At 13.1% G+C, this 13,275-nt stretch overlaps 1 protein-coding gene and 1 non-coding gene across 2 annotated transcripts, besides 15 other annotated features; both read left to right on the forward strand. All coding sequences in view use genetic code 6, as the record gives it.

Moving 5' to 3' along the window:
* Positions 1-1,856: 1,856 nt before the first annotated feature.
* Positions 1,857-1,899: a microsatellite.
* Positions 1,857-1,907: a microsatellite.
* A 1,688-nt stretch (positions 1,908-3,595) lies between these two features.
* Positions 3,596-3,644: a microsatellite.
* A 242-nt stretch (positions 3,645-3,886) lies between these two features.
* Positions 3,887-3,998: a microsatellite.
* Positions 3,900-3,998: a microsatellite.
* Positions 3,999-4,323: 325 nt separating this feature from the next.
* Positions 4,324-4,359: a microsatellite.
* Positions 4,360-4,695: 336 nt separating this feature from the next.
* Positions 4,696-4,746: a microsatellite.
* A 1,195-nt stretch (positions 4,747-5,941) lies between these two features.
* Positions 5,942-5,987: a microsatellite.
* Positions 5,988-7,787: 1,800 nt separating this feature from the next.
* Positions 7,788-7,826: a microsatellite.
* Positions 7,827-7,932: 106 nt separating this feature from the next.
* Positions 7,933-8,003: a microsatellite.
* Positions 7,939-8,003: a microsatellite.
* Positions 8,004-8,658: 655 nt separating this feature from the next.
* Positions 8,659-8,714: a microsatellite.
* A 787-nt stretch (positions 8,715-9,501) lies between these two features.
* Positions 9,502-9,531: a microsatellite.
* Positions 9,503-9,541: a microsatellite.
* A 247-nt stretch (positions 9,542-9,788) lies between these two features.
* IMG5_190400 (hypothetical protein) lies at positions 9,789-10,371 on the forward strand (the record flags this gene model as incomplete). The annotated part of the gene is made up of 2 exons (XM_004025148.1): positions 9,789-9,931; positions 9,987-10,371. Coding segments are annotated over 2 exons (526 nt in total), but the record flags the coding sequence as incomplete, so codon positions are not given.
* Positions 10,206-10,236: a microsatellite.
* A 1,639-nt stretch (positions 10,372-12,010) lies between the features above and the next one.
* Positions 12,011-12,082, forward strand: IMG5_190410. Its single transcript has one exon. It is a non-coding gene; the product is annotated as a tRNA-Arg (tRNA).
* The last annotated feature ends 1,193 nt before the right edge of the window (positions 12,083-13,275 follow it).

The raw sequence follows: 13,275 nt of genomic DNA on the forward strand, positions 1-13,275 counted from the left end.
ATATATAATATATATATATATAATCATTTACATTTTTAATTTAATTTTGAATGTATCAAATAAAATTTTATTAATATAATTATTATTTTTATTCAATTATTATTTAATAAATCATAATTCTATTATATGTATTCTAAATTATTAATATAATAGTAATATTCTATTATAATTATAAAAATTATTTATGAAATTGTAAATCTTTTAAAAAAAAAATTAAACAATTATAATTGAAGTTATAATAATTACAAAAAACTATAAATTAAATTAAAATATTTAATATAATATAATTTAAAATTAACTTTATAATGAGTATTATTACTTATAAAAAAATTGAATTTGTTAAAGGTTAAAAATAATTAATACAAAATTAAATGAACATACTTGATAAGCAAAAATCAACTTAATTTTTTTTAAACAAAATATCAAAATAAAAAAAATCTGTATTTAAAACTCATTTTTTTTATTTATTTTAAATTCAAATTAATTAAGTTTATAATTTATTTATGAAAAATGTTGGTTTCCTTTTTTATATTTTTAAAATTTTTTACAAAACAAATATTAAGTAATTTTATATTTTTTTAGTATTAATTTGATTTATAAGTTTTAAGCGGATTAAAATTATTAATTTTAAATATTTAAAATATAAAATAAAAATAATTGTTTATTAATTAAATAATAATACTATGACAAATTTAATTGTTAATAGCATATGAAGGATTCTTATTTATAACTTTTTCCATATAATATATTGCGCTAATTAATTTATTTTTTTCAAATTTAGTATGAACTATAATTCTTTCTTAATATTCATTTATAGTTATGAAAGGAATATATTAATTATTAATATAACATTAATAACTTTAATACTAATTTTATTTAAAAAAAAAATATATTTCTTAAAATAATTAGATAATTCAGATGAATATTAAATATTTTTGTTTTTATTAATTAAATATAGATATAAATACATATTTAAAATATATACACTTTTATTATTACGTTTTTAAAAATTAAAAATTATAGATATTTTTTATTTTATTAAAAAGCAAAGAATTTTTTAATTTAAATTTTTAATGATGAATTTAATATAATATTGAATAGTTATTTGGATGTATTTAGATATTGATTTATCTTTATTTATATTACATTGTTTTTTTTTTAATAAATTATTTTATTAAATAAATTATTTGATTTATATATATAAATTATTATTTAATTTATTTTTTCATAAAAAGATATTTATAAAATTACTAATTTTGTTTTTAATATTATTTGCTTATAGATATTTTTTATTTTTGTATAATTTTTTTTATAATCTCAATTAATTTAAAAAAATATGTAATTTTTTTTTTTCTCTTCCTTTTCTTTGTTAATTGTACTTTTTAAAAAAAATCTTATGAAAAAGTAATATTGCATTTTAGAAAGAATTTTTATTATTTTTATATCTTTCAAATTTTCAATTCTAAAAAAAGTGCTATTTCGTTTTTTTTTTTCACATATTTTTTTTTTGTAAATAGAGTTTAAAAAAAAATATAAAATTAATAAAAATAAAATGAGAATAATGAATAGTTTATTTATAAATATAAATTAATATTTATTTTATTTAATATTAAATTTATAACAAAAAGTTTTATTTATTATTATTATTTTTTATTAATTAATTATTAATTTTAATTTCATTTTTTTATAGATATTTTAAATACTAAAGATACTTATTTATATAAATCAAAATTTAATTGTTTTTAAGATTTTTTTATAATGTATTTGATTTGAAAGAAATTAATTTTAAAATAAATTAGATAAATTAAAGATAAATTTAAAATAATTTTAAATATATAATCATATATTATAAAGTAATAAAAAATATATATAAAAATTATAAAAAATGATTAAAAAAATATTTATAATTTAGATAAATTGTAAATTAATATTAATAAATATTTATTTTTAATATATTTATTTTTTATTTAAAATAAAATAAAATGAGACGAATTTAGTAATTATTTTATTAATTTTATAGATATTATATAAATAAATTATGCTATTTATTAACATTAAAATAATGATAATTTTTTATTTGTATCAATAAAAAAAAATTTTAACTTAAAATTATTAATATAATTTATGATTAACTAAATTAATTTACTAATTTCAATAAACAATATTTAAAAATTAATTATATAAAAAAAATGAATAAATTAATATTTATTTAATCAATAAATAATAAAGCTATACATATTAGTCTTTATTATGTAATATTAAGAGTTTAGTATAAACAATAATTATATATTTAAATAATTTAATTGTAATATTGATTATCTATTTAAAAATAAAAATTAAAATACTTGAACTACATAATTAGATTTTCCATTAGCGTTCTTAAAAGTTAATACTTCATAAAATATAATATGATATCATTTTTTATAAAAAATAAGAAATATAAAAATCACACATATATTATATTATATTATTAAAGTTCATAAAACTATATAAAATTATTTTTTATAAGTTTATAATTTTATTTTATTTAAATAAAATTAAGAAGTTTATTTTACTTTTATTAATTTTTATAAATTTTAATTTTCTAGTAATCTTATATTTTTATTTTAAATAAAAATAAATTATTTGCAAAACTGATAATTTTTATTATTAACTTATTTATATATAAAAAAACTTAAATAATATTTAAAAATGGAAAAAACTCAAGTTAATTTTCAAATAGTTTCTCCAAAACATGTTGGTTTAAATACTTTTAAATAAATATTATGTAATATGTAAATTTATATATAATTTTAACAACATAATAAAAAGAAGAAAACTAAACAGAAAAAAACGTATTTTCACTTTAAGAAAAAGAAAAAAATATAGAAATAAAGTTTCATATAAATTCACAAAAATAGTATCTACATTAAATGAAAATTATTTATTAAAATATTATTTATAATAAGTTTAGTATCTTGCTATTTTTTTTTTTATGATATTACTTAAAATATTTCATATTAATAAATTAAAGAATATTATAATACTTAAAAAAGAAATATTGCAAATAGTAAAAGCTTATTTTTTTTAATTGGAAACAAATTAGATTTAGAAAACTAAAGACAAGTATAAAAAGAAAATGTAAAATATTTATTAAAAGAGATTATATTAGAAAAAACAAATCATTTTTTTTTTTTATAAATATTAAAAAAAAAGGCAAATTATTTTGCAAAATAAAATAATTTAATTTTTTTAGAAATATCATGTGTACAAAAGCAAAGTCTAAATATATTATATAAAGTGTTATTAAAAAAGATAATTTAATTGACAAGAAAATTAAGTATGAATAGAATATTATCTTTATAATTTAATTCAATTTAAAATGAAGATTAAAAAGAATAAATTTAAGATTTTAGGAATAAGAGAGTTCTTTCAAACGATTTTATTTCAAAAAGCTTAAAAAAGAAATAATAATCTGAATTATATAAAGAAGAAAATTAAATTTCTAGCATAAAAACTTCTATTTTTTAAAATAAAAGAAATAGAAATTAATTAAATTACGATTTTAGTTCTAATTCATCTGAAAATAAATAAATTAAAAGTAAAAGATATAACCAATTATTTTTTATTAAAATTTAATTGTTTTTTATTTATATCTAATTATTAAAATAATCAATTTTTGAAAAGGTAATGATGTTTAAGGCAGTTTCAAAAATATTTAAGAAAAATAGGATTTCGAAGAACAATAATTCTAATATCAATAATAAGATTATTAAAATTAAAAAATGGAAAAATAATATGAAAAAATAAAAACATAAAATTAATAAGAAAAAAATAATTTAAATTTTCAAAAAGTACATTTTAATAATATTGATTTAATCAAAGAAAAATAATAGAAAAATTCAATTGAATAAAATTAAGAATAAGAAGATGAATAAGAGGATGAATAAGAGGATAAATAAGAAGATGAATAAGAGGATGAATAAGAAGATGAATAAGAAGATGAATAAGAGGATGAACAATAATTTAACTTTTTAAATTTATTAAAATAGAAAGAAAAAGCAAAACATATTCATTAAATTAATTTAGATAGCTTTTTATTTAAAAATAATTTAATTTTAAAATAACAAAGACATTTTCATAAAAATGACAATAAAAATTAGTTTATTTTCAATAAAAAAGATTCTACTACTGAAGATATTATTAGTTAATCTCTTTTGAATAATTAATAAAATAAGTTTAAAAATGTTAACTAAATAAATGAATTGCCTACATTAAAAAGATTTAATTAATATTATTAAGTTAAAAAATAAAGCGGCTAACAATTTATTTATAGAGTTATATTTAATTTTTTATTTTGTTAATTTTTTTTTTTTTTAAAGGAATAGTATATCAAATAATTCTTATGGAAAATAATCAGAAGAAGATTAAAAAGCTTAGCTTGATTTCAAATTGAATTAGTCTGAATAAAGTTAATTTACTGAAAATTTCGAAATTAATCTTTACGATTATTTAAAATATAAATGGGAAAATGTCCAAAATAATGACAAAAATAAATATAAAAATGAGATTTTTACATTAGAAACTAATCTTAGTGAATAAAATATTAATTCAAAAATTAAACCTGTCAATAATTTTATATTAAAAAAAAATAGCATAAAAAAATAAAACAAAATCACATGTTAGTTTTAGATATAAATTATAATTAAAAAGTAAATATATTTTTTTTATTATTATTATAATTTATTTCATTATTATATATTTTTTAAAAAAATAAATAAGAATTATTAAATTTACATAAATAAAGATGATAATTCTTTCAGTATATCATAAAGATTCTGTAGAAAATTAAACAAGAAATTAATTGGAAATTAATAAAATAGATTATAAAATGTAATTTAGAAAAGAATTAACTAATAAATTAATAATATGTACTTAAATTAAAATTAGTAATATCATTCATAAAATATTAAAAGTATAAAATTTTCTTTATTTTATAATCTTTATTTTTAAATTAATTTATTAGATTTTAAAAAAGAAGTGAATTCGAGTACAGTGACTTAAAATTCAATTTAATTAATAGGAAAATTAATTTTTGAATTTCCAAATTAAAAATTAATTTAATTAAACGTAAATAAATATGATAATGCTTATGATATTGCAAATATATTTATCAATAAACATAATATAAGAAAAGATAAAATAAATTTATTAGCTTCATAAATTTAATAATTATAAGACTAGTATAATATATAAAAACATTATAAAAACTCACTAAACTATTAAAATAATAATACTACTCATATGATATAAAACAATACTTAAATAAATTCTAATTTTTTTAAAAAACTAGATATCGATAAAGGAAATAGAGATTGTTTTAAATAATAAATTAATTCTGGTCAAAATTTATAAAAGTAAATAAATATCATAATATTTTAAAAAATTTAAACTTACTTTAATATAAATTTTAAATTATTTAAGGATAACATATGATAAAACTTTTTAACATAATTAAGAAATTTAAAAAAATTCATATTATGTATTAATTTAATATATATAAAGTTTATTTTAAAAATAATTTTTAATTATCAACTTTTAAAAATAATTTAAATAAAGAATTATATAAAAGACTTTGAAGAAAAAGATGAATCATCTTCTTTAATATGAATAAATAGTTAAATAATTATAGATATTAAAAAAAAAATATAATTAAAAAAAAATTAAGTATAGGGCTATTGAAACAAATAAAATTAAACTATTATTAATTTGTTATATATTATATATTTACTATTGTAAAATTTAATAAAAAAATAAATACTATGTTTGTTTTTTAAAATTTTATTCATCTATTAAAAATATATCAAAAATAAAAACTTTAATTTGTTTATACATATTTAATTAATTAAATATTATAAATAATTAGTTTTTTTGACTATGCAATTATAAAAATTACTTAAAAATATATAATTTATTTTTTAATATATATAATTTAATTGTTAATTATAATAAATAAATAAAATATAATTTAATATTATATAAAAGAATATTGTAATTACATTAAATTTATTAAAAAATTTTAATAATGATTATTCAAATAATAAATATAATTAAATTTCATTAGATTATTAATTATAAAATAGTTTGATATCTTATTAAAAATAAATATACTATAAAATTTATAATTTTATGTAATAACTTTATTTTAAAATCATTATATGTTCATAATTTATAAAATTATAATGACATTTTATATGAAATAATCGAATATCTAATAATTAAATATCTTGATAAAGCATAATACATAGAATATTTAAAAATTTAGAAAAAATAGTTTTAATAGTTAGAATTGAATTATAAGAAAAAATAAAGAGATATTTGAGTAAGACATATTGAAAATTATGATTTAACTTATTCTTTATCTTTAAGACGACTTTGTTTAGTAATATTTATTATATAGAGTTAAATAAATATCATATTAATAATTAATAATTTTAATTTTTATATTTACATATTTACATATTTAATTTATTTAATTATAATCTTAATTTTCTTATAATTTAAAATGTTTATTATATTTTTAAACTTTTCATATATTTTTCTTAAATTTTTTTAATTTAATAATTTTAGGTTTAAAATATACAAAATTAATTTACTTAAAATAAAAAATTAATATAATTTAATAATTTTTATTTAATAAATAAATTAGTTTTTAATGATATTAAATAATAAACTAATAAAAATATAAAATATCTAAAAAATTATTATTAATAATATTAAATTATTGTATTGATAAAAAAATGAATATTTTTTGTTTTGATTTTTTCTATATTTTTTTTAAAAAGAACTGATGCAATAAAAAAAAGTATGTTGTTAAAATTTTATAAAAAATAAAAAAAATTGAATAATGAATATTTCAAAATTAAAATATAGCTTATAAACTTAATATTTATTTTGAGAAAAAGCTTCTAATATTATAAAATGTTAATAAAATTTCATTCTATAAATCTTCCCAAAAATTAAACTAGTTAACTTTTTGCGAATAATTTAAATTTTCATATTATTATTAAACATCTTTAAAAGATTTAAAAATATTATTTTTATGCATATCACAATAAATCCTACATACGTTAATACTGTTTTTTTATTTTAAAGAATTATTAGCTATTGAATTATAAATTATACTAAAGATATTAAAATAATCACAATTACTTTTTTTTTCTTAAAGAATTTAATAAACTAAATTTTCAGTAGTTTTTATTTCGAATAGCATTTTTTCTTTTTATTAATTTAAGTTTTTTAATATTTCTATTTAATTATTGTATTTTTAAATTAAATTTTAATATAAATAAGTATTTTCTTGAATATTCTAAACCATAATCTAAAGCGGTATAATGAAATAAATAAAATCAAAAGAATTGCGTATATGATTTTAAACATTTTACTATAATTATAATTAATGCCAATTTTTCGAATTCTTGTTTAAAATTTTATGAAATTATTCATCAGAATTTTTAAAATAATATTACTTTATTTTTTTATTTAATCTTAACAGTCTTAAAATTTACTTTAAATTTTTAATTACTGCTTTTATTTATGAATTTCTATTTTATTTTTTTCTTAACATTATTATTTTTGACTTTTTTTATTTTCTTATATGTCTTATTATTTATTTCCACTATTTTCATGATATTATTATTATTTATCTTCATAATCTTACCTATCTTAAATTTCTTAATTTTTTTAAGAAATAAATTTCTCAGATTATAATTCTTATTAAACTAATTTTTAAAACATTAAGTTATTTCCTTGTTAATTTTAAATTTTTTCTTGTTATTATTAATTTTCACTTTAAATTTCTTATTAATTTAGCTATAACCATTATAATATATTATCTTCAGATTTAACTTATTAATTTAATTATATTTATTCATATATACTGTGTTTTAAGTTTTATTCTTATTCTTATTAATTTTATTCATATATATTTTATTCTTGTTAAATTTAATCATATTAGTTTTATTAAAGAGTTTTTTATTCTTAATTATTATTATATATAAAATTATAATCTTCTGAAATTTTTTATTTTTTGAATTCGCAGGAGAATTAGACTAATACTTATTATCATTATCAGGGCATTATGCTAATAAACTATAAAGTTCTTATTACTAATTGTCTTTATTAATTTTTTATTTTTATTAATAAATATACTATTTATTTATTTCATTTTCTTAATTAATTTAGATATTTTAAGGTATTAAATTCTGTTTAGTTTGTATTTATTTATTGTCTTAACTATTATTCGATTCATAAAATTTATAATTGTTTAAAAAATTATAATCATCTTAAATTTTGTTATTTTTATAATTATTAGGTGAATTTTATTAATGATCATTTCTTATGACTCTTAGTCGGAATTAGTATAACTGAAAATTATTTATTCAAGGTTCATTCTTATTTTAAATTTTATTTTTAATATTAGTTATTATTATAAAAATATTAAGTGAAGTGAGAAATTAAACTTTATATTAGGAATATATATATTATTTTAATAATTTAGATGATAAATAATTTAAAAATATATTATAATGATTTTAAAATAAGTTTTTAATTGAAGTCTTAAAAAAAATTATTAATTATCGTCTATAAGTAAATGTTTTAAATAATTTACTTTAATAAATATATATAAAATATTTAATATTTGTATATATATTATATATATATATATATATTATTTTCCTTTTAAATATTTAAATTAATTATTTTTTCATTTATTAAACTAATATTACTAATATTATTTTTATTAACTAGGATCTTTATAATAAATATTATAATTAATTATATTTTACAATTTAAAGTAATATATATATTTATTTACTATCCAATAAATTTTAATTTAAAAGCTTTGCACAGAAATCATAATTTGCGTATTTATCTTTATAATTAAAAAAGTTTTGATATACATCAAATAAAGAGCACTTTCTATCCTCTTCTTTTTATAATAATTAGTGTATTTCCTTCTCATATGCATTTTTATGGCTTAATTACTAATTTAAAATAACTATTTAGTTTATTTTTTAAGATAATATTGAATTTTCACGTTACATTTTTAAGATTTGTAGGTTAACTTCATCTGTATAATTCAAAACGTATATATAAATTGAAGTACTTATTAACAAAACAATTATTAAAATAAATCTCTAAAAATTTGATTTCATTTTTAAAAACTTTTTTTCTAAAATTTAAAAAATTTATAAATAAATAAAATAATTAATATAAATATATAATAAACATTTAATATTATCATATTAAATATGATAAATATTTATTAAACTAAAATAATATTATTCTTAAATATAAATATTACTATGAATTACTTTTATTTTTATAAAGATATTTTAAAAAATATAATTTATTTTTAATTCTTAAAAAAAATCTATAAATGAAATATAATATTTTATTTATCTCTCTATTAATATTATTATTTATAAATATTGAAGGCATTTAAGCATAAGAAGAAGGTAAATAAATAAAGAAATAAATAAATAAATATATATAAAGATGATGATGAATTATTATTAGTTGATTCAGATTAAAATAATTAAAATTAATAAGACGAATATAAAATTAATGAAGAATCGATGTAAGTAGAATAAGCTGGAGGTTTTAATAATAAAATAATATTAAAAAAATAAAAATATAAAACTAAAAAGAGGGAAATATGTAAGATTTAGAATAAAATGATTAATTAAAACAATAAATAAATAATTTATATGTGACATGTATCGTACTTTCAAGATTAAAAATAAATACTTATGGAGAAAAATTATTATCCATATTAAAAAAAGTCACAGACAAAAAATAATAATAAAACCTTTATAGTAAAATTACTATTATGCATATAGTTGCATGTGTAAATTTTGGATAATAAAATATTAATATGGCTTAAACTGTAAAATAATATATTTATATATATTTTTTTTTTTAAAAAAAAAAAAAAAAACAAGGTCATTTAATAATTATAAGGTGAAAGTTTTGATATTAAAAATTATGATGATATGTTCTAATCCATAGATTTAAATTAATTTTCTAATACAAATTATTAATATGAATTAACTGAAGAAGAATAAAGTATTCTTAAATTTATTGAGTAATTTGATGAAGCAATGAAATAGCATGCTAAGAGTAGTGGAAATAAAAATAAAAAATCATCTTCTTCTCCTTTGGGTGATGGTGATGGTGATGGTGATGATGATGAAGATATTCCTTAATTAAATAATAAAGATTTTGAACCTAAAATTGGTGGTTTTTCTTTTACAGATGCATCTTAAACTGTTTAATTAGCTTATATTCTCGGAATATTTTTGGCTATATTTTCTATTATTTTATTGGGTATACGTTTTTTTCGAATAATATATTTATTAATTTATATATTTTATTTTATAAGGTTATAAAGCTATAAATAATGATAACAATGTTGAAAAAACAAAGAAGAAAGATAAAAAGAAAAAATAATAATGAATGTATTATTATATAATTATATGAACAAAAAAAAAATTATTTAAAATATTTAAAAAATATATATTTTTTTTTTATTTTTTTTAGTATTTTTGTTTTTGATTTTAATAATATTTATATATTATTTTTTTCTAATATAAAAAAAAATAAAAAATTATATTAATTTAAATATTAATGAATTTATAATACCAATAAAAAGTTGATTAACAAAATAGTAAAAAACACTTTATTTATAACAAATTTTATCGCAAACAATATTTTATTATATATTTTTTTTAAAAACAATGTTTATAATATAAAACTAATTTTTTTTAAAAAAAGAAATCATTTTACTTAATTTTATAAAAATAAATTAAATTTAGACTTTTACTTAGAATTTTTGTATATTAAAAATTTATATATTATTAGAAAAATAATAAAGCTAAAAAAAATACGATTAATCTAATAACTATATTAATTTATTATATTCTATATGCTCTTTTGTAATTCAGTCCATAAATTTAAAATGAAAATAAGGTTGAGTTAAAATGTTTCTTCTTATTAAAAAAAATAAATATAATTTTTTTTTTAATTAACTTATAAATAATACCTATTTTACAAATTTAATAAAAATTATATAAAAATCCGCAAAAGCCCTCAGTTATTATTTCTTAATCCTTTTTATTTGATTTAAGATCTTATTTTTTTTATCTTCTTATGAACCCAACTTTTTTTATACATTTGAGTAATAAATCTTTTGATAATTTTCTATAGCAGTAGGTATTACACATCCTTTAACCTTTATATGTATATTTTTTATTTAAAGTCAAGGGTTTTAAAAATTGCCTTAATGAAACATCTGCATGCATATCCAACTATATTTTCTAATAAATATAAGAAAAGTTTTTTATTGCCTAAATAATTTTTTAAATTTGATTGTTAAAGATTTATTCTTTTATATAATTAAACATATATATTATCTTATAAAATTAAACATATTTTTTGTTAATTTAAACTATTTATTTTATTATATAGTTATAATTAATTGCTTAAATATCTTTTTTATGGATTAAGCATAAGAATTTTTATTTACTTTATAAATTATTTTTGATTGCTTTTTTAATTTTTTAGTTTATAAAAAATAAATGAAAAATAAAATGAAATTAGTTTAAATCTAAAATCAGATAAATTTGATAGTTTTTTAATATTATTGCATAAATAAAAAGGCATTATTTTATGAAATTGTTATGAAAAAAGATTTACAAATAAATATAAAAAAATATTTAATTTTTTTTAAAAAAAAGAAATATTAAAATATAGAAGTCAAATTTCGCAAATGTTTTTTTTAAAATTATTATTATTATTTTTTTTGTTTTTGTTTTATTTTTAAAAACTCGATCTACAAAAAAAAAGCCTAGAAAAAACAGATTATGATTTTATTTTTCAAAAAAAAAAAGCATTACTGAATAAATATAATAAAACCCTAATAAAAAGCAATATTTGAAATTTAATATTTATCTTAAATTACTATAAAATCCTCGTAGCTCAATGGTAGAGCAGTGGCCTCCTAAGCCAAAGGTTGTGAGTTCGAGTCTCGTCGGGGATGTTTTTTTTTTATTTTTGTATATTGATTTTTTTTTGTTAAAATTCAATTTTTTATAATTTAAATTTTTTTTACATTCATATTAAATTATTTAATAAGAATATTTTTTATGAATTCATTAAAAAAATATATATATACATTCTCTAAAAAAAAAATATATAGAGAAATATAATAAATTTTGTATTTATTTCTTTATTTATATGTTAAAATTTTATTTAGTCTTTTTTTTTTTCTTAAAAAATAATGTTTTAATTTATAGTTAAAATAAAAGTTTAGTTTATTTTATTATAATATAAATATCATTTATCAAAATATTTTTTTTAGAAAAATAAGTAAAGTCTTTGAAAATCCTACTTTCTTATGTTTTTTTTAATTTTAATTTAAGAAATTTAATAATTTGCATTTTTTTATTTATTACATTTTTTAAATTAATACTATCTCATGTATTATTCTTATTTTTTTTATCAAATTCAATATTTATTAGTTTATTGACTTAATTTATAATTATTAAAAAATATTTACTTTATTTTAATATTCATGTGTTAATTATCTAAATTTATTAAACTATATACCAAGATGATTTAATTTTTATTTTTTGACATATTTACTATTAAAAGAACTTTATCAATTTTTTTTTTCTGGAAAATATTTTTCATAATATCAAACTATTTCAAAAAGAATAAGTCAAAATTAATATTTATTTTTAGCTTATATTTATTTTTTTAAACCATCTAAATATTATTAAGATTATATGATTTTAAGTTATGAAATAATATTTTTGTCAAAATTTTTTTTTCTTATCTTATATCTATAATATCTTAAGAATAATTATTTATCTAAATATTCTTTGCTTTTGTATTGTATTTTTATATTATTGTTTAGAAAGAGAAATTATTGATATATGGCTATAATTATTTTTTTAAATATTTTATTATTGTTAATGTTTTTTTGCTTGGTTTTATTATACGAAAAAAAAATTCAACCTTCATTAGATAGATTTCAATATCTGATTAACTTTAAATTAGTTTTTTTTTTATAATAATCAAGAATTACTATAATTGTATTCTTATAATAAATCACTAAATTCAACAACATTAATTACTAAAATAAGGGATGCAGAACCTATATCTTTATGTCTAAAAGTAATCATAGTTACAGTAGCAAAACAATAAGCTCTAATATATTTAACATACCAA

This window comes from Ichthyophthirius multifiliis, assembly GCF_000220395.1.
Source record: "Ichthyophthirius multifiliis unplaced genomic scaffold scaff_1120509251368, whole genome shotgun sequence".
Taxonomy (NCBI): domain Eukaryota; phylum Ciliophora; class Oligohymenophorea; order Hymenostomatida; genus Ichthyophthirius; species Ichthyophthirius multifiliis.